Here is a 22,655-nt window from a genome sequence, read left to right on the forward strand (position 1 = left end):
CGTCTCCCACCGCTCATCCCATGTTGCAGTTTACAATGCATTTGATGAATTTCCACAGATGTATTTTTGCTGCTTTTATTATTCCCCATTTATTTAGTCTCCTACAACATCGGTACACCCCACAAACAAATTGTTACACAATGGTTGGCTGACCATCGTTGAAAACAGAAAACAGAGTTCTGTTTTCTCAAAAAAGGATAGCATTCTAGGCAGAAATATTTGAACGGTTGACCGAGGCAGTTGTTTACTATTTTTCAATGAAGATATTCAAGAATTTTTCAGCAGTCCCTTTCTTGTGATTTTACCAGTAGTGCGACCCACCTTTAACATGCTTTGGGCTCAACCATGTTGTTATTTTGTTTTTAATGTCTTCACCTGCATTTTATAAATGCATAGATTAAAATTAAATGGAAAAATACATGCGTCACGTCCCGGAGAAAATGAACAAAGGATCGTACAGCAAACAATGTACATGACCTTATGGTCGAGTTTGGGCAGCCTGTTCTCAACACAGGTTTCTTGTTCTCGCACTCGAAGGGTGGGAACACGACTCAAGAATGCTGCTCTTGGAACAGGATCACACACTACCTCCTCGTCAGGGTTTTACAAGAACACACAGAAAAACTTGTGAGATTTTGATTGTGAACAGTTGCAAACATGGCAAAAAGTAGAGTGATGGGTTACAAAGCCAGATACAATAGGAAACTTTGCAAAAGTAACATTAATTATTCTTCATAACACAGAAATGAATGTTCCTGTTTAAAGAATTCAGCCCAGTTATCCAAACATTAACTCTCGAATAACGTAAATGGACGCCGCAATGTTGCATGTTGCTTGTGACTAACTACCAGCAATAACCGGTTGTACATTCCCGGCGTTCGAGCAGCTTAGCCAAGAACAACAAATCAAGCATTTTGTGAACATACGAGAACAAGCCGCCCGAACTCAGCCTGTGAGAGCTTAGCAGCACCGCAACACTGAAAGAAGCTGTCCATAGGATCCTCAGTCAACAGATTTATGCATGTTATTATGTCCTCACTAAAGGCTGCTTAGTGTGAGACTTGTTTTGTTAAGTGACGAATCATTCATTGTCTTAGACTTATGCAGCCTTATTCTTGTCATAGTCAGTCTCTAAAGATTAATAGAGGGTGCTATGTGAGCACAGCAGTTTAAGGGTTGGAAATTGGGACCCCTCTGTTTGCTGAGCGAGGCAAGATTTCTATTTACTGGCGTGAGTCAAGTAGAAAACATAACAGCTGAACTGGCTGGTATATACATGTAGCATTAATGCCCAGCTCAACAATCTGGGAAAAAGTAGGTCGCAGTTATAATCAAGCCTTTTGTGCTAATGCTTATGTGTTGTCATTTCTCACAGCTGCAGGTTCCTGGCGATGCCAAAGGGGAGAATGGGGGCCTGGGCTCCAGCCGAACACTGTCTGTCCGTGACCTGCTGGCTGATGGTAACCCTCTCAACATCCCCCTCCACAACAACACCCAGAGCAACAGTGACCAGAACTTTGTGGACTGCATCAAGCAGGAGGGGGCCACGGACTACTTCCACAAGCCCCCAATCAGCAACCTGACACTGACCTTCCACAGCAAGAGCATTGAGGCATTGTACCGGGCCCAGTTCCGGCAGGACTCCTCCAAGGAGCCCCGCAACCCCGAGACCAGCCGCAAGAACCGGCGCCACTCATCGGAGACCATCTCCACAGCCAAGTACAACACTGTGTTTGACGTGGTGGTCTCGTTTGTGGTGTACCTGCTAATCTCCATTGGCTGCTTCTTGGTGTTCCAGACTCAGGTGCACTGGTTGATCATTTTCCCCATTGCTGGCGCTCTGCAGCTGGTGGTGCTGTCGGCAGTACTGCTGCAGGCTTTCAGCAAGTGGCGGTCGAATTTCTACATGGCCCTGTCTGGCTTCTTCCACCACTGGTGGCCACGCCACATCCTGGGTGCCATCCTGATCAGCTTGCCCATTCTTGCAGTCTACGCCAACTTCCTCTGCCAGCCAGACTACAACATCTACACCAAGCAGTTCTTCTGCTTCCTGATTGTGGTGGCCTTGCTCCACTTCTGCAACTTTGTCCAGCTCAGCTCATGGATGAAGACCATCCTGGCCTTCATGTATGCAGTCATCATGCTGGTACTCTTCAACCTCAACCCTTGTGACCAGAGGCAACTACCGACCGTGCCGGTTGCCAACAACTCGTTAAATGACTCTGACGGGCCTGCTGGTTATGCGGAAATCCCTGACATGACTGGATGCACCTTCGAGGCCATGGCCATGGAGGTCATCATCGACATCTTCCTGCTCTTGATCCTGGTCCTCTTCCTGAACCGAGAATTTGAGATCAGCTACCGGCTTAATTTCTATGGAGGGGTGGAGGCGGGGCAGGACAAAGAGCAGATGCAGATAGAGAAGGAGGAAGCAGAGACCCTGCTGCATGAGATCATTCCCACCTTTGTCACAGAGCAGATGGGCAGCACTTCCAAGTTCTCTCAGAATCACGAGAATGTGGCCGTCATCTTCTGCAGCATCGTCAACTTCATCGACTTCTACGAGGAGGCCTACCAAGATGGTAAGGAGTGCATCCGCGTCCTGCATGAGCTAGTCAGCGATTTTGACAATCTGCTGAGCATGGAGGACTTCAAGTCGGTGGAGAAGATCAAAACCATAGGGCCCACGTACATGGCTGCCTGCGGCCTTCACCCACCCTCGGCCGAGGATGACGGCAACCCGACGAAGTGCCTGATCAACATGATGGAGTTTGCCATTGAGATGATCAAGCAGGTCAAGGTCTTCAACGATGAGGTCCTCAGCATCACCAGTGGGGCGTTTAAATTTATCCCTCGTATCGGCTACAATCACGGACAGCTGACGTCCGGTGTCATCGGCACAACTAAACTCTTATACGACATCTGGGGGGACACAGTCAATGTGGCCAGTCGAATGGATTCCACTGGTCTGGCAGGTCACATCCAGGTGACAGAACACACCAAGAAGGCCTTAGAGCCCTACTACATATTTGAGCACCGTGGCCCCGTCAAAGTCCGGGGCAAGGGGGACATGACAACATATCTTTTTAAAGGAAAGCGTGATTCCCCATTACTAATAGGAGAATGCAACTCTGTAGCTGCCAGTCCCAACGGACCAAGTAGCCCTAGTAAAGAAGCATAACATTTTGCAATTTTCCTAGTCTGAATTTCAGCCAAGTAGCAAAAAAGCATGTGTAGAATAGTACTTCTTGTAAACTTTGCACTTTTGACGTATAATTGCGAGTCCAGACTCACTCTTTACCAAAACAGAGGTGTGCTTTTTCTCTGCATTCGATGTCACCTTATGCTCCAGCTGAAATTTGCCCACAGCTGAGCGCTTGGTTGCCACACCAGAATGGGAGCAGTGAGAACAGCATGAATGGAGCTCTGAAATATCTGCAGGTGGTCAGGTTGGATGAGTTTCAAGTGCATTTCATGAAATGCAAGGGATGACATAGACTGGTGATGGAACTCTGTGGAATGGAGACAGGCTGAGAAGCCCCCAAGACGTCAAGATTTCAGTGGTTATCATGCTTCATGTACACTGCTTGGTTTAATTCGCAAGGCGGTGCTTTCACAGCATGCGTCATCTACGTGTGTGTGCGTGTAACCCCACTCATACCAAAGTTAAGTCCGACGGCTTGGAAGTTCATGAGTGCGGGGTTTTACTTTTTTAGAAGACTCTGACTTCCGTCTGAGGGATGGAGGGTCAAATGTCAAAGATTCATGTCCTGGAGTAGCTCTTTAGTCTCAGTTCATCCATTCAATCACCAACCAGTCTGTACTGCTTGGTAAAACAGCTCTAAAATCATTATTTACCGTAGTGGTAAAGTTACACGATCTCTTTTGTGGACAGGGCTCGAATAATGTGGTCAACTCAGAATAGACTGTAGGTTAAAGGATCAAAGCACAAGTTGTCAATTTGCCTTTAACCCCTTCGCACCGGAAAGCGGTAAGAGCCGCCGTAAAAATTGAGATCCCTCAGCCCGCTTTTCAGCTATTATTTTCGGTCCACGCTTGAATGAACACGGTGAAAGAAGGTATAACCTGGCTCTTGTATATATGGTGATTTGTCTGTTGCCAAGAAATGTAAAGGCCGAATTTGCATCCTAATCACCAGCTTCATAATAGTCCCCACTTTGAAAAGAGGCAATGGGAATGTGGAAGTGTGAATAGAGCCGTATGCCACCGAACAATGAGCCTTTTCGCTGTGTAAATCAAAGCGTGCAGAGCACGCAGGGCCACAAACCGAGAATTTGCAGTTTGGCAGGTGGCCTTCGTGGCCAAGCGAGGCTGGAATTCTCGGAGTCGGCTTTCAGAAAAAAGTCCCGGCGTCAAGGGGTTAAACAGATTACAAAATGGCACAATTTTTTTACATGGCGCTGGAAATATCTAGTGCAGTGATTGTTCCCAGCAGGATTGTTTGTCCCCAAAATTCCATGCCAGTGTTTGGTTGGTGCATCTCCCCTTTGAGGGCAGCAGTGCGCCAAAGATGGGTGAGATGGAGATACTGTGAAACCTTCACTAGCCTAGTCATAATTCTACAGTTGCTGTGGATTGGGGCAGTGATCAGCGGTAGGCTTTTTCAGAGCTGAAACATGGGCAGAGCACAAACTCCATTACTGTAGTCATTGTGCTGGCTCCATAGCAGATGTGGTATATGTTGACAGCGTTCAAACTGATCTCAAAACATAAAAGGCAACAAACATAAAAGATACAAAAAACTGTCTTTTGTTATGCAACATTTTCTAAAGCATGCAATTATCTTCCACACTTTTCTTTGCTAGAATTTTCACCAAACGCAACCATACTTCATGTTTTCCCATCATGCTGTTGAAGAGCTTCCAAATTCTCATTTGAGTGCATTTTTGTTTGCCCTCATGGAGTCAGTTGTCATTGCGCTGACCAGTTAGGTGGCTGGTTTGACTGTCTTTCCACACACATTGTGATTCAGAAGCCTAGGAGCCAGATATTATTGTTGCCGGCCATCGCCGTGTGCAACAACTTCCCACAAGGCCTGGCAAGCACATGGACACTTTGCCCACAGGTACATGTAGATAATTCACAGGAAATGCGGGGGGGGGGCATATTCTGTGAGCATATCTGTTGCTGCAGTTCAGAATTTTAACCACGTATTTTCAATTTTTGTCGAGACAGATTAGAGGGGACATAACACCAGTCATTTACAGGCAGGAAGTAAGCTGGGTGGACTGATAGCTTGCTGTCTTTGCATTGTCAAGGCACCAGCGAGACTTATCAACCTCAGTTCTGTGTAACTAACTACCGCAGATACACCACAGGAATGTTGAACATCAGTTCTTGACACAGAGGTGACATTGGGTATGAAGGTCAGCTGAAAAATGTGACAACTCACTAACAACACTGGCTGTGGCAATTGGCTAAGCTGTTTTGCTTTTGTTTGTCTCTTTTTACACCTAGGGAAGTGAAGCCCCTGTCTTGCTGGAGGTACTCTTTCCTTTTGTATGACAGTTTTGTAAAAGTTGATTTTCAAGCCTTGACAAAGCAAAGATGAAAAGCGTGTTGCTTACATGCCAAATGTATTGCAGTAGTCTCTATCTTATGATATGTAAAATGTATGAAAACTAGTGGCCATTGTGCTTCATCCTTTCGGGTTCTCAAGTTTTGGGATTTTTTAAGTTTCTTAGGAATAGTGTGTATATAAGTGTACATATATATCATGATTGTAGGATGATGGCTTGTGTTATGCAATGTGTTTTTTGAGGCATGTCATGAAATTTGGCATAGTTTGCTAAACTATGACTCACGCTTACTGAAAAAAAAGTTTCCAAAATAACTGTATTCACACTAAATTATTTTTAAGTGCCTCTTTATATGCTTCTTAACAAAATATTAGTTGATCCATTGACGTGGATTTTATCTATGTGGGCTGTAAATAAGAATGGGGGGGTCCAAAGAGCAGTAATTGTCAAGGACTTTTTCTCCTTTTTCCAGTCCAGTTGCACAAAATGTGATCCTGCAACTCTAATTGGAACATGTTAGTAGTCAAACCTGGTAATTATTCATTGTTAGGAGAGCAGTGAGTTGCTGACATGTCTAATTTGTTGCATCATCATGGGTATTACATGTCATGTGCATTGATCAAGGTGCTGTGTCGTCTACACTGGTCTTCATGTACAAGAACCCCACACTTGTTACATTATGTGTACATCTTTGTCCATGCTGAATGCTTCCCTCAATTTTTGGCCAGTCTTAAAACCTTCGATATCCAAAATCTAGACCAGAAACCTTGCCGAAGAATGGAGTCCTGCATCTGATGCATGCAGGCCAACAAACTGGTTACAGGCAAACACTTAGGCAAGATACAAGGTAAAGGTACAGTCTGTCATTTACTGTTATCAAAAATGTAGTGGACGAAATTATTACTGAAAAGCAGGCTTGGTTTAACCCTAACTCCCTAGGGCGTGTGCAAAATCATATGAAAATAGGAGGATTCAGGATACTGAATCCTCCAATTTTATCAAAGATGGTAATGGGACCAGAATGTGAAACGGTTCTTTCTGGCAAGCTGTCGTTTTGCAGAAAACAATGAATGAAGGCCATTTCCAGCAGTTCATCTGAAGATGCATTTGTGGAAAATTGCCATTGGAAGCAAGTGCAAGTGTTGACATAATTTGCACATGCGTGCAGTTAATGGTCAGTTCAGTGCTTGACATTGCGTAGCTGCATTCAACTGAATATGAGCATGTGTTTCAGATGCTAAATTTAGGACATAACTCAGCGACTTCTGATCTGAAATTGAAATCCTAGAATATTGCTTTTCTTGGAATGTACAGTATTTACTGGGCTGAAACTTCGTTAGATTTGTTCTAAGACACCTTTCTTTTTGATTTTGAGTAATTTTTGTTTCCTAAAAAGGAACGTAATGCACAAATGGAAAATGATTGTACCTTGTGTTTTGTCAGCATGGCTCCCTTTGTTATAGTGGGAGTCTATTTTTGCCAAATGTGACCAGTTTGGGGCATTCACATAAACATGTTGAAGTTCCAAGAGGAGAATTTAGTATATTGCAGCAGGATTTGCTTGTGCCCAGCTTTCAGCCTGGGTTTGGCTTAGATGTCTCTGGCCGTAACAAACAATGAAAGGGGATTTTTCCATGTCAATGCTTTCAGCTTTATCCTGAGCTCTACAGTTTTGAACATTGACAGCTAGAGCTCAATTAAGATCCTCCAGCCATTGGTCTCATACTAGATAACAGGATGTTTTCTCAGCCGAAAGTGAAGGTATGTTAAGCACACAAGGCCCAGTTTCATGGAACTACGGAAATGTCTGTGTTTACCATAGCACAAGAATTTGCTATGCAGTAAGTCTACTGTCACGGTGAATATTTCGAGGCTGCTGTGCTTAGCACAAAACATATGCATGCTGAGTTCCATTGTTGCTTCACCAAGTTAAACAAATTTTTCCTCTGAGGTGAGTGTGTCTTTTGCTGTGCTTACTGCTAATGGTCTTCGTGAAGTATGCGGAGCTTTTGTAATTGTAGAATCACATGCTTAGCAGCACCATGAAAGTGGGCGGAGGTCTCAATTCTGAACTGGATTTATGAAGTAGAAACCTGGAGGTGAAGATAGAGCTGAAACTGAGATTCAGGAAACACCTTTACTTGGCTGCAGCTTGGACAATTACACACAGGTCTGTGGCATTGGCTTCATCTGCTACTCGCTGAATCATGTGTACTTACAAGCCGCAACCAAGTAATTAGCACACATTCATAATGTATGGTAAGAACTCTCTCTTCTGGACTGGTTTCCTCCTATTGAGTTGTAAATTATAACAGGATTGAGAACCAGTCTCTGTGATCGGTCTTTGTTTGAAACAAGCTTCCAGAGCTACAGCTGTGTCTCTTGTCAAGATGTTTCCTCTCATTACCAATGGATGTCTAGACCTACATGTAGCCCTAGACAGCATCTAGGGATACAGCCTAAGGCCATGGCCTAATCAAGTGACTGTGGCTGAAAGTGACACATGCATCTATGGGAAGGGGCTGTAGCCACTAGCCATTTGCTGCAATACATGTAGGTGTCTGTATTATATCCAGCTCCAGCCACGATTTTTGGGACAAAGAGTTTGGACACTGGAGTTGGCCATTGGTCCACATTATCAAAGGGTTACACGGTGCCCTCTTTAATGCACCGGCTTGTTGCATCATCAGATTTCATTGATACAACTCGGTCAGTCACCCCATATGGCCAAAGCTCGCTGTTCAGCAAACTAGCAGACAACCTCAGTCAACGATGTGTACATATACCAGTGAATTTCAATTGCTGAGCCAGATCAAGGGTTTCCAAGTAAATTCGGATGTGATGTCACAGTGCTACATGTATGTTTAACAAATGACATTACTGTAGTTGCTGTCATCATCAGCAATCTCAGCTGGAAAAGTGCAAAGTATGTTGGGGAAAGGTCACCCCAAAATGAGGTTTGATCCAGGGCTAACATCGAGCCCATCATAAGCTGCCATACAAGTCGACTCCTCTGTCATGTCATCAATAAAAACAGATGACCAGTGACAAAGGAATGTCCTTGTCACTGTTGGAGTTTATTGTAATCTAGGGCAGGATGACCTGCGAGGGACTTGTGAGGATCTGTGACAGCCCAGAATACGACATGTCCCCCACCAGGTGCCCAACCTACATGTACACCAGGATGGCATTTTTTATGTAACGTGTCACCAGTCTAGTTGAGGATTGCTTCAAACACGAGTCTCATGAAATGAGATTCCATGAAATAGTCTAGGAGTCTATATTTAACCTGCTACAGAAGGGTTGAGACTTTGGCGTGGCTGTTAACTTAAAACTGGAGTTAATAAGGATGTAGTGGTTTAAACTGAGGGGGGGAGGGGGATTGGATGAAAGAATGTCCAAGTTGATAAATGTATTGAGATTCAAAAAAGGGGATTCATGGTCAGGTCAGCTCCATCCTCCTTCACTCCATCCGGAGAAAGGCACCTACATATTTAAGATTTTGACTTAAAAATCTGAGCTACCAACCAGGTGACAATTGTGGCCTCTGCCAAGTAATTTGAAATGTGTTAAAAAAAAGTTGGCCAAAGTAAGCATGTATAGTATTCTTGCTGTAAATAGTATAGAGAGTTGTGAACTGATTTCAAAGGGCGAAGCTTTTTATTGGGCAATGTATTAAAAATACAAAACTTAAATTACCATTTTCTTTTTGTTTTGGTGATTTATATCATGAATTTGTATGAATTGAACATTTTTGTTGTGCGTGCTTCCATTTTTTTCATGTTACGGTTTAAACGACTTAATTTTTGCAGCAGTGCAACAAGAGATTCAAGGTCAGAAAGACTGATGTTCGATCTTCACAAAAACCTTCCATCTAAGCCAGTGCTTATTTTAAACTCCTAGACTTTTGTGTCACCTTATAAAGTCTTCTCAATGACCCCTGGGGTTGCTTTCTTTTTTATGTTTGCTTTGTCTGTAAAAGTCATCTCTGGCACTGATTTGCCTGGAAAGTGAACATGGAATTTAAAAAATTTTGAAATAAAATTCAGAAGATGCTTGCAACACAAGGCATTTGATGCAAAGGGAATGAATGACTAATATTTGAAAAAGCTAGTTCTGTACGTGATTAAGACATGGCTAAGTGTTGAGCAGTTTGTGAAACAATTTATATTTTGTCAAAATCAGTGAATCAAAGCCATTTACTGTTTGAGAGTTTGGGATTGTAGTTGGCTGTGATCATGTACAATTGCCTGTATAGATTGTGGTGTGTCAATCGTGAGCCATTGTTAAAGCTGCGTGTATGGGAGGCGAGGTACTACCTCCAAAGCTCAAGATGTTTTAGCCCTGATTATTGTAACTTCTTTGTAATAGAAGTGGTTTGGCCTGAAACTTGAACAGCAAGAATTTTTTTTTCAGTCAGAGCCTCAGCCAATTTGATTCTTGATATTGCTGTGGAACTACTCAACGGAAAGACAGCCATATGCTATAGAATTTTTTCTTGTCTGAAATCTCCAGAATTCTGTCAAATAGACCTTACACATTCCCAGCGTCAAAATGTGTCCGTAATCAGTAACAGATCATGCCTGCAAGGTAACAAAAAGTTCTGCAAAATTTTTCCTTGTGTAGTTTTTACACATGCAGTGTTAAATAGACCAGGATTTTGAACAGTGATGTGTAGCACACTTATGAACTATAAATCATGTAAATTTAACACTATTTTTTAATCCTTCACAGCAAGTTAATATATTCGCTATTCAAACTTTAATATGTGCAAATGCTTAGAAACCTGTACAATGGTTAACTTGATTCGATTGAAGTAACTAAGATATATAGCAGGAAAAATATGAAGACCTGTTGTGACTTTTGTATAAGTTAGAATTGAATTATATATGTATATCTGGTGATACTAGCTGAGGATAATTCATGAAATGCACTAAAATTTGACATAAGCTTACAATGAAATTTCATTCTGCTGACGTTCTGATGTTGAATTCAAAGTACTAACAGTAATTTTTTATTACATACCAAATGGGATTTGTATGAATTTTGATTTGACTTCTTGCAGAAGTTGCTGTCGGGATTTAAACAGCAAATCAAAAAAAGAAAAAAAACAGGAGTGACTTGGCATTCAACTTGACAAAAAACCCTTTGTGTTCAACAAAAAGGGTATAGCCACCCAACCCAGATTTATTTCTTGTGAAGAATTAGCTCCAACGTAGACTAAATACGTGCCCATTGGAAAGATGAATGTAGCCAATGATTGGCAAAGTCTATGCTGTCATTACTAAGGGGTATCCATTTTCTTTTTCCATTCTGTACACTTTTCACAAGTTAGAAAATATACAAAATACTTAAAATAATATCCAACCCAGAAGTCATTTTTTTTTTCACCTTTTTAGTTTGTTTACTCATTGAGAGGAAGGGTTACGAATGTTCACACAAGGAAGTGAAGCCCAAAAAGAGTGATTGATAGGCAGTCATGTGATATGCCTTAGCTGAATGTGCACTCAAGTATAGTTTCTTTATAATTTCATTTGTGATATCATCTTAGTTTTTGTTCATTTCTTGTGTCCTCTGCAGTGTATCTCAAGTTCAAATATGAGTTGTATTGAAATGTTCATTGCTACTACCTTACCACTATTCCAATCGGCCTGAAATAATTTTCCCAGAAGTTGTTTGATCACCTTTGTTGTGGCTAAATGCTATTTAAAGGATGGAAGTGTCCCTTCATAGAATTCTAAGATGATAAACTTTGTTATATGCAGTAATGAATCGAATTTTGACTTGAATTAATTTTCCTCAGGCAGGAAAGTGTGTTCTGGTGGTAAATTGCCAGAGCAATTATCTGAGTTTTGTTATTCTTAATCCTGTACGTCTCATTGGTCACAGAACTTAAGGTCATTTGAACTGTGGTGTTTTGCTGCTCAAATTAAAGCACAGCTAGATAAAGCATGGCAAACTATAATGATAATTTTTTGATACTTTTTATGAAAATCTGTTTACCTCTTACCTGGTTTTATTAGGAATGCAGTTTATCATTAAAGTGTGAAGTTGCCAATGGTTGTCTCATCTTACAATCTTCCAAAAACAAAGTTAGAAAAAAAATTGCTGTAAAGATCTGAGAATACGAAAATTTGAGACAGGTACAAGTAATGTAAAAATCCAAATGCCTGGTTTAATACTTGCATTGGGTAAGTTGAGTTGTAGCATCTGGATGTCATTAAAAAAAAATGAAATCAAACAGGTATCGATATTGTGTTGCACTTTTATGTTTATAAGCAGCATACATGTGATGTTTTTATCTTGTTAAAAATGATAAATTTATGAACGGGAAATTGCAACCTTGTCATCAGCACTTATTACCTCAGTTGCCAATGTGGCAACATGACTTTGCAAGTGAAGGTGGCTTTGACCATCTCTGAATGGCTTGCCACCAGATTCCGGGCATTCGTGCTCTGTCCCATTGTTCACCAGTGGCTGTCAGTACTATGTTGCGATAAAGGCGTTTCCCTGTAATTAGAAGAAAAGTATCAAATTTACCATAATGCCTTTGAAAGGTTGCCAGGAGGGTACTTGCTGCCTGAGCTTTTGCCAAATAGAAATGCCTGGGATTCTACAGTAAACCATCAAAAGAACTTTTCATTGTGCTCAGCTCACTGTAGTAATACTGAGTTACTCTGTATTGTTCTTTTATTTGTAGATTTGGGCCAGTCTTATTTTTGGAAGTGAATTCATATCCAATAAACATGACCCCCTGGGCAATTTTATGTTGATGGGGCCAAAAAATAGAATCCCGCCTTACAGGTCTTACAAAACTGAAAAATGAATAAAAAATATTCTTAGGTATCATTTAAGTTCATTATCCCGAAGGAAAGTTAAAATATCTGTATTTCTCGAATCTCGATCAGTTGAAAATGCTGCTGCTAGTAGTAGCCTATGTGTTGCTCAAATTGTAGGTCAAACAGTACAGTGGGGTCAACGAGGTAAGTTTGAACTTTTGGGAAAGCTGTTACTATTATTTAGAAATTATTTCTGTTGACGTTACATGTTGTAACAACTAAAGATATATATTTTTATTCCTTAAACCTGTGATCAAATTTTACACAACTGATTTTCAGCGCACTAAATTCTACAGTAGGTGACATTTTGTGTATCTTCCCCTTTTCAAATTAGAAAAAAAATTCTGGGCGCTAGGGCCGCTGGGTATTTAAAAAGTTCCCAGCATGCCTTTTCCCATATTCCGAACATTCCCGAACGGCAACGGTCCCTGTCGATTGTTAATCACCTGCCAATCTTTCCACGCGTCGCCCCAAATGCACCAATAACATCTCGCTTTATGGAGCACGTGATTGCATGCTAATGAAAAATTATGAATAAATTATTCTTCGACGCTCGGCTTTTTCCGGAAGCTTTCCTTGTTAGTCCTCTGACAAGCGTAAAAAGTTTTCATCAACAGCCGCCATTTTGAGCGAATACGGTCGGGGAAAAACTGGCATTTTCGGTGAAAATTTCTCATCATTTCGGAAATTATTTCACCCGAAACCCATTTTGATATTTTATTTAATTACTACTTCTTCCCCAGCGATTGGATGGGAACCCGCCAGGCGTTTCATCATGTGACGAAAACGATTTGAAATCGGCGATCATTTTCGTGCTGGGCTTTGTACACGGGAAATTAAGGTCAAACTGTGCAGGATACGTCGATTTAATACTATTATTTGCGTTGCAATGGTGTAACCAGCTTTTTGTTTAACCGGAGTCTTCAACCAGCAGACAGCCAATGGATCACATCAAGGTAAAACTGGAACATTCCGGCATCAAGTAAGACTTAATTGGTGACTTCTTCGTAACACTGCGAACACGGAGTGGTCCAATTTTTTCAACATGGCCGACCTGGAAGGTCCGCCGAACAAGAGGCCGAAGCTAACGGTGCCGATTTCGACGCCTAGCAGTGACAACAACACAGGTGATTCAGTAAACGTTTAATTCATTTTCTCGTTCTCATCATATTTATGTGCACATGAAATAAATTTAAATCTTTGTAAAACTAGGCCTAGATATTCTGATGCGAAAAGAATTCTTTGCCCAGGCCATTCCTGGTCAAGCTTAGTCCGAGTAACGTTAGGCATAACTTGGAACCAACAAATCTCCTTTTTTAACATTCGGACATGGTAGGGCGATAGTAGGGTCCAAGTACTTTCGATAGGCTTTTGCTTGCATTAATTCATTTCACTCAAAATAGCTCGTAGGCCCTACCCCGAATCAAAATCCTCTGAATTGGCCTCCAAAATGGTCCTCAACTGCGCCCAGCTTTGTGCGAGTCGGAGATTCTATTAGGCCTAATGGATGATTAGGTTTACTCACATTTGGGAAGGAAAAAAAAATTCCCCTTCAAATCGGAAACAGTCTTGTCTTCAAGCGTGATACCACCACCACTACTGTAGGCCTAAGCTGCTTTCAAGTCAACTGGTACCTTTGGCGACTTGTATCTCGGATGACTCTTACCTTGGACGCTTTCGAGTCAACTCGTACCTTGGGCGAGTTATACCTTGGATGATTCATACCTTGGACTACTCGTACCACAGGCAACTCGTACCTTGGACAACTTGTACCTCGGACAACTCGTACCTCAAGTTAAGACCACTCGTACCTTCATGTTATCAGTTCCATTGTAACTTTGCTGCACTTCCTTTTCAGCATGTTTATGATCAGATTTGACAAACATATCAAAGAAAAATCTTCATAAATCTCCCAGAGTGATCTCGAATGCCAGCATGATTTTCTCCATAGTGCCTGCCGCAGGCGTTTGCGCTGTCGGTTTACATGATGGATGTTGAACAACGTGACTGTGTACAAACTTGACTTCCTTATTAATATGCTTTTATGGGGAGGGGACTTTACTAAACTATAAATTCTTTTTTTTAGGGGGGGAATTCAATTTATTCTTATGGCTTTGGGAAAATGTTATTGGACTTTTTCATTCTGTGGGGGAATGACAGCTTTATTTAGTAACGTTTTGGGAGGTGTACTCAATAAAACTTCAAATATATGTAATACAAAACTGCTGTAAACTGCTTGCTGACTACAATGACCTAAAATACAAATCTCAAAATATGGAGGGCCTGACGTTTCAATCCTAGCAGAATCTTTTAAAATGGGGGGGTGGTTACCTTATTAAAATTTTTTTTTTTTTGGACAAGTTACAACTGACATTACTTTATAAACTTTGAAGTAAGTGAAAACATGACATCACTCCATCATCACGGTTGACGGCATGGTGAAGATTCCAAATTGCATGCAACAATGGCTGGCCACGTTGACCAACGTCAGTTGCCTGACCATGCGTGCACATGCACGACGTTGATGTGTCGCACATTAATGTCACCTCATCGGCGTGTAGGTAAGACAATATAGGCAAAACGGCAAATTAGGTGACGAGCACATGACTAAGAAATCAAATTACTCAAGTTAATTACAATAATGATAAGCGCTGAGCAGGCTCTGATTTCTGTGAAGGTACGAGTTGTCTTGTACGTGAATGACGAGTTGTCTTCACTGGAGGTACGAGTTGTCCAAGGTGTGACTCGGCAAAGGTATGAGTTGGTACAGTTACGTTGAGTTGATGGCAGGAGTTGTCCATGGTACGAGTTGTTCCTGTTAATGTCCTGGAGACAACATCATGTTGCGCTGGCCTCTTGCGGACCATTCACAAAAAGCATGCCGTGTCCCTGGCACACATGCACCTGAGTCCTGAGGGTCGCAATGTCCATTGTACAGTTTCAATGTGATCACAGTTACCGGACATACGGCGCTCAGGAATCAGTCGGCAGCACGCGTACTGACACAGCTCGCTTTTTATGAATGGTCCGCTAGATAGAGGCTGGGGTGCCGTGATCTCCAGGACATTAACATACAGTTCGAATTGCAGTTTGAATATGATGGCGACATCGAGCTCGATGACAAGACCATTTCCGATTTGATTGGGAAATTTCTCTTTCTTTCCCAAATGTGAGTAAACCACATTATTAGTAGAATCTCCTTTTCTTGCTTGCTTCTTAGCTGGGCATATTAGACAGTTTAAGGACCATTTTGGAGGCAAATTCAGAGGATTATGATTTGGGCTACAAGTTATATTCAGTGAAATGAATTAATGGAAGCAGAAGGTACTTGAACGCTGCTATCACCTGACCATGTCCAAATGTTAAAAAAGGTGATTTGTACGGTTAAGGTCAAGCTATGCTGTTTGTGGCAGGCCTAATGTCCATGATGGTTATTCGCAACTTACTCTCATGATTCTGAAAACCAATCAGACTTGACAGTAGGCCTGGATGGTGAAATCAGGGACCTGGCAACTCTACGGTCACAGACGTTAGTCATGCTAGTTGGAATAAGCCCCTAACTGGCACTCTATAAATTGCCTTTTAAACAAGTATGGATCCTGTCCAAATGTAAAAAAAGGGGACTTGTAGGGTCCTAGTTTCTCCGAATACATTGGTGTGTGGTCAACATTGGTAGGCCAATGTTGAGATTCTTTTATAATGTTGGCTTTTAAAATGTTTACCCCTTCGCTCTGTGTTTTTCTGGAATCATGAAACAACAATCAGCATAACAGCTTGATCAGTTGGTGAAACTGATTGCCAAAGCAAGGAGGAGAAATTTTAGCAAGTAGGAGAAATTTTTACTTCAAGTACTCAAAAGTCACTACTCCGTCATTACTCTGTGTGACTTCAAGCCAATACAGTTTACATGCGCGTGGAGTTGTAATGCTATGGGTTTTTTCATCGAACTTGATAAGTGAATGCTACACCGCTTGCACAAAGTTATTCAATCAAATTTTTCTGTGAGAGCAACCCTGAGTAGCCTGTAGCTCTTAAAAAGGGTATCAGGAGGGTTTTAGAGCAGGAGATGGAGTATTCTTTGACAAAAATGTGATTGTTACCAATTTCTCGGTCCCACCTGATGATGTTCGTACTGCTCATGTCATTTGTGTTCATTCCATTGTGCATGTGTCGGACCTACAAGTGGCCGCATCTCAGTTCGACCATTTTTGATGGCAGGGGATAGCATCTTTACATCCTGTAAGCTGATACCATTGGGACTCACGACATGCGCTGCACTGTGTAACTGTAAAAGATTACAAGATCTTACGAAATGGTTCAACCAAGATTCAGCGCAAGCTTGACCATTGGTGGGCCCAACACATTCACAATGTAATAAACACAAACAGCATGAACAGCACAGTCGTTGTCGCTGGAACCAAGAAATTAGTGAGCAAAAATGTATTTTTTTCGCAGAATACTCAGTCTTATGCTCTAAAACCCTCCTGACACCCTTCTTAAGAGCTAAGGGCTACTCAAGGTTGCTCTCACAGAAAAATTTGATGGAATAGCTTTGTGCAAGCAGTGTAGCATTCACTTATCAAGTTCGATTAAAATACCTGTAGTGTTACAACTCCATGTAAACTGTATTGGGTGGAAGTCCAGTGGAGTAATGATGGAATAGTTCTCGCAGTTAGAAATTTTGAAGCTGTGGGATGGAGTGAATGCCAGGCAACTCAAAAGCGTGACCACTCAGGAAATTCCCAACTCATTAAGTTAAACAACACGTTTGCAAATTTACTCTCTTGGAAATGTCCTATTTCTTGTTTGTTACTAAAGCAGTGATTTCCAAACATCATCACCGTGATCCTCAAATATTATGCTATGAAAATGTGCCAGATTAACTTCTGCCTGGTTCTGTGCCCTCTCTGTCAGCTGCGAAGTGGTTGTCGTTGTCAAGGGTCCATTTTGAAATTCACTACCGTGTTACTTGCATTAGGATACCGATGCCTTTGGATGAGGAAAGAATTCCATACCTGGCCATATCTGAACAATTTTAATTGTTTCCTTAGTAAATGCTTCAATCTTTTCCAAGCTAAATTTGACTTTTAACCCTAACCCCCTAGGGACCATTGAAATCCTGCATAACTTTGTTGGGTTCAGCATTTAAGGGAAGTTAAACCTTTCTGATGGCTAAAAAGTCATTGCAGGGGAAAATTGATGATGCCCTTGTATGGAATTCTTCTTTATGCATAAATAGTATTTATTCATAATTCATGTACCCCTCCCCTTTTGGGAGGAGATTAATGTAGTCAACCTGCCAAGACGTGAAAATATTGTGATTTTTCTTGAATTCTGGAAGATAGAAAACAACCACAGCAAGAAGCTGTCCATTGGTCTGTAAAGGCTGATATCCACTTAGATGTATGTAAATTTCATACACAAAGTTAGTGGACAGCAACAGTTAAATGTTTATTAGGTAGAAAGTTGGACATATTCGTTGTTCCCGTTTAAAGTGCATGCACAGTTCTAGTGACTGAATTCACAAGACAACTCAGGAATGATGACAAGAAATTTGCTTCTTGTCGAGCATTCCTAGACTATGCCATGAGCATGCTGTCCATGATAGCATCAATAACGAAAATTGTTGCACTTACGTGATTGTAATACCGCAATACAGGCGATTCACAATACAGTGCACCACCAAGAGTTTGCTACAGATAGGTCATTTTTGCAGTGTTTTGTGAGAAATGGTAGATATAATCATTTGCTGGCTGTGTGCTGAGAACATTATTCCTGTTTGTTTCTCAGGGAAGAAGACTGGTATTTTGAGTAGCACTTTTAATTAATTCTTTCCTCTTTTTATTGCATGGAATGTCCCTATCCATCTAAAGTTTCCCAAGGTTGTCTCCTGACATACATGCATGCTAAAATTGCAAATTGTGGCAATGTGACCTTGCTTTTTGCAAATGTTAGCTTGGAAAAGTCTCTGTGTGGCAACCTCCTGGTGGCATGCTGTATTGTGTATGGCCCCTGTTGTAGCCCGTAAGAAACATGTCCAAGTTGAAACATTAATCACTGCATTTTTGAAATGCATCAGTTGTAAGTTCATGGCGCAGTCCATTGCTGTTCCCTGTTGCATGGCATGGAAGCAAGTTAACATTGTAGAAACTGAAGGGGAAAAAGCCCTATGCAAGTCAAGTGTGTTGACATGTTCAGTTGTTCACTACTAAGCTTCCAGTAGGCCTCAATATAAGACTTTTTTGTGTGTGTTGTCAGTATTCACATTAGGGGTATCATTACCGAAAATGCAGTGTGCTACACACTGTTGTGTAGCTGGTTTTTAAGTTGGTCTATTTTTTATCATAGCGCTAACAAACGTACATACGTAATGAGTGCATTGTTTGGTTTCTTTTTAAACAACATCAGCAACAGTGGGAAGTTTCATTGTCCAACCAAAGAACTACATGTAAATGACTGAAAGAGTTCTCAAGCAATACTGATCAGTTGTCCTGTAAGAAAAAAAGAAGAAAACAAAGAAAAAACTCACAGGATTTCCGTCCTCCCCAAATTATTCAATTTTTGAACCCTATTCTCAGGGTTTGTTGTTAAAATCCTTCATTTTTGAGATAACGAATCAAGATGATTTTCTTTGTTTACAGTTTGTTTCATGGCATATTACTGTGGTCCAAAAGGTAGAAGTGCTTGGAGAGTTCATGCAAGTGTTCGTGTTTGTAAACACTTGACACACCACATTTCAATTGTTGGAAGCCTAGCTCGCTGCATATTCTTGCTAAGAGCCTTCCTGACTCCCTCAAAAATAATCTTCTGTACAGGAAACCAGTGGCACATTCTCTGCATGTAAAATAGGGCACAGAGTACTTTCAAGGCACATTGCAAAAGACCAAAGAATACCACATGCATGTTAGCGAAGATGTGAATTCTAGAGGTCTGGAAGCGTTTCCCATGAGTGGAGCTGAATTGTTTTTAAGGAATTGAGACTCCACATTCTATCATACACTGCTGTACATGCTCTGTGAAGGTTCAGGGCTCAACCTTAACGCTAGCCCGGCGTACAATGGTTAGTAAAACCGGCTGCAGGTTAGTAAAAACCCCTTCCCAACTTGCCCAGCAGGCTAGTTAAAATATGTACACATTTGCACCTTGAATCCCGTATTGTGTGCTGGGACAATGTACGTGTACATTGTACCTAGAACCTATCAACGCATCAACGGTACTTTCTCCAGTAGTCAGTGACCTCTATACATGACCAATATAATTACCATACAATTCGTACTTGGAACCAGATACCAAAAACTGATACTGCGTCTATAGACTGGTGCAATCCGGTTCGTAAGTGACTTCGCCGTACCACTGATCGCAAGCCCCTCATTGGACAATCATTCCTGGTGAGTGAGTAGGGAACGGGAACCAGTCTACCCACGACCCGCAATCACCCAATGTAATAGCGGTTGATAGAAACATCTTGGTGGACCAAGACTAATGATGTGACAGCGAGGAGGAAAAATATCCTGACTTCACTACCAGCGGCAGTGATTTCTAGCCAACCATGAACAACAGTCAACAACCTTCTTAAGTCAAAAACCTGCTTTAATTGTTATTTTTTTTTTACACATTTCATGGGCAATTAAAAACCTCTGCGGGCTGGTAAAAATCACAATTTACTAGCCCAGCGGGCTACTGTCAGAAAAAATAAAGGGCAAGCCCTGTGGTTCAAGGTATTCTGCTCCATTTTTTCCATGAGGAAACTGTTGTTAAACCCAATTGCTGCATATGCATTGAATGGTTACAACATGTCTGGTACCTGTTGATAATCTGCCATGGTTATTTTGACTATGTTTTCAGTTTCCACGCCATTTAGCTGATTTTGCAAATTAATTTACAGTGCTCTACCATGTCATGTGGCAAGCAGCATCTTTCCAAATTGATTTCGCTCCAGAAGCAAGCGGCAAATAGATTTACATCTGATGCATGAAGATGTAACTTCACATGTGCTTGATATCCAAGACTAAAAGCTGTAAAGAATGTACCCGAGTTGAGATTGTAAGGTAGATTTGAAGGGGATAATGCCAGGGAATGGGGTCTGAGTGAAATTTCAGTGTGTGTAACTAAAGCGTAGATAGCACATGTAGGTTTGATCCACAGAAACTGGGTTCCTTGAACAGTTTTATAATTATTTTGAGGGTGCCTTTCTGTAAGGTTAGTTGCAAAGGTACAAAATAGTCGGTTGCATTACTTTTGACCAAAAAAGTACACATAACGGTACTAACTGAGTAGTATCTATCCATCTCAAAGGGGACCTGAAGCCTAAAACAACCCCATGGGTCCTACCCCCTGAAAAACCCCTCATACAAGTGAATAGCATGCACTGCCATAACTTCTTTGCTACATCCTAACATATTAATTGTATGAAATATGTCTTTGTGTGATGTTAATTGATGCTGTGTAACCTTGTCCACGTGAGTCCACTTGCTACATTCATTCTTGCAGTTTATCCCAAATCAAGTAATATTCAAATCTCCACTGATCCCAATTGTTACATGTACATGTAATGTACATCAAGGCTGTTAAACCATCTGGTGTTTACTTGCACAGGAACTCTTTTTATTTGTCTTATGGTAAATGTTTTTTCCTTGCAACAAAACTTGACATTTGTCGTGAGTCATTAGCAGTTCAGTACAGATGTGAAATTTTGGGATATGATATCACTGGATGGTTGGCATTGCCTCGTGATTTTGGGGAGTTTTGGAGGGCATTTGTATAAACTAGTGGAACTGACACGCAAGTTCTCCAGTACACCATTTAGAGAGTCAAACACATGAATATGTAACGTGTGCCAGACCAAGAAGATGCATGTATGTTACATGTTTAGAGCATGTATGAGCACATGCACATTACTTCCAGGCACACACAATTAATTTTGCATGTTAAAGAGGGGGGTCTGCACATTGATGATGTCTAAGCAATTATAACTCATGTCTTAAACAGCTCTCATTATATGATTACTGGTTATTGCCCCGTCTTTAGGAATTCAGTACGTCTGATTCCCTGGGTAACTTTTAGAGTTTCTTAGGTCTCGCAAAGTCAAGCAGCATGCTGTGAAACAGTGGCACATTGCTTGAAGAAGCAGACGTGAAACAGCAAACTCTCCAAAAAAGCAGTAATTGTTTGCTGACTAAACTCTGTTAAATCAGTAAACCCATACATGTAGATGCATTTCACTTGGATTGGTGTTGACGGAATTCAGTTTTTTTTTTTTAATATCCATTGGAAAAGCATTTTCTACATTGTGGCAACAAAACTTGTGGTGGGAAGGTCAGAAGAAAGACACACTGAAGTGTTGGAGTTAAGCACACTAGGTTAATTAGGGTCTTATGAGGGTCGCAAAGGTCAGTATTCACCAAAATGTGGTGTGGGGAGTAATATGGGTGAGCCCCTATTGTATTACACATATTTTCACTTGTATTGTATCAAACTGAAAACTTACCAAAGTTATTAATGCTAAATCATTGTTGTCTATGCCACTCCACAGAGTTGATGAGGTTACTGGATCTGCCTGATGACCTCAATGGACCCAGCTCAAACAATGCCAGCTCCCTCTCGGTTGGGGTCTCCATGGGGTCTGCAACCCCCAGTAACGGAACCGCCCCTGCCTCAGTCAATGCAGACTCCCACCAGGATGTGCTCCAGAAGAACAAGCAGCTGTCGCGACTGCTGCAGTGCCCCACCAAGAACGTCGGGGGCTCCCCCACGGCCACCAGCACGGCCAGCTCCAACAACAGTCCCAAGCCCAACCAGGCCGGCGGGAGCCCAGCAATGGTTGGGGTGGGCACTTCACTGGCCAACAACTTGGTGGCCACCAGCTCGACTGGCATGGCAATGGGATCCTTCCAGGCCCATGCCCAGACCGGTAGGACAGTGACAAATGTGACCAGTGCCTCCTTGGGCGGCAGCACAATGGTCACCTTCTCCACTGCCCCTTTCTCGTCGACACCCCAGCTGAACACAAGTGCAAACTCTCCAGGCAACCTCACCTCAAGTGCGGGTCAGCCGCAAATGAACGGACCCTTTTCTAACAATAGTGCAAGTAATTTAGGGGGCGTTCGGAACACTGTTACAAACACTTCGGCCATGATAGGCTCCCAAAATGTTGTCCCCCAGTCTTCACAGGCAGCCATGCTGGGTAACATGACATCAGCCAACCTACAAAACCCTTTGCAGAAGGTAAATAAATCAGGCACCTTGTTTTCTTGTCGACATATTTTAAGTACATCTT

General features: G+C 41.7%; 2 protein-coding genes across 11 annotated transcripts in view; both read left to right on the forward strand.

Annotated features, from left to right (window-relative positions):
- The window catches only part of LOC110976938 (adenylate cyclase type 9-like), a 70,012-nt gene extending 58,231 nt beyond the window's left edge, over positions 1–11,781 (forward strand). Inside the window, exon 4 of one of the 2 annotated variants that reach the window (XM_022230657.2) lies at positions 1,376–11,781. In XM_022230657.2, the coding sequence (XP_022086349.1) occupies positions 1,376–3,181 (1,806 nt within the window). In that variant the 3' untranslated portion in view covers positions 3,182–11,781. The remainder of the gene's footprint in view (positions 1–1,375) is intronic. The other variant, XM_022230660.2, reaches the window with a different exon arrangement.
- Positions 11,782–12,969: 1,188 nt separating this feature from the next.
- LOC110988623 (histone lysine acetyltransferase CREBBP-like) overlaps positions 12,970–22,655 on the forward strand; it is a 28,959-nt gene continuing 19,273 nt past the window's right edge. For 5 of the 9 annotated variants that reach the window (XM_087133702.1, XM_087133707.1, XM_087133705.1 and 2 more), the window contains exons 1-2: positions 12,970–13,506; positions 21,912–22,603. In XM_087133702.1, coding sequence (XP_086989828.1) covers positions 13,425–13,506; positions 21,912–22,603 — 774 coding nt within the window. In that variant the 5' untranslated portion in view covers positions 12,970–13,424. The remainder of the gene's footprint in view (positions 13,507–21,911; positions 22,604–22,655) is intronic. The other 4 variants (XM_087133708.1, XM_087133709.1, XM_087133703.1 and 1 more) reach the window with 1 other exon arrangement.

This window comes from Acanthaster planci, linkage group LG02 (genome assembly GCF_054643075.1).
Source record: "Acanthaster planci isolate LZ-2023a linkage group LG02, COTS_SCS, whole genome shotgun sequence".
Lineage (NCBI taxonomy): Eukaryota > Metazoa > Echinodermata > Asteroidea > Valvatida > Acanthasteridae > Acanthaster > Acanthaster planci.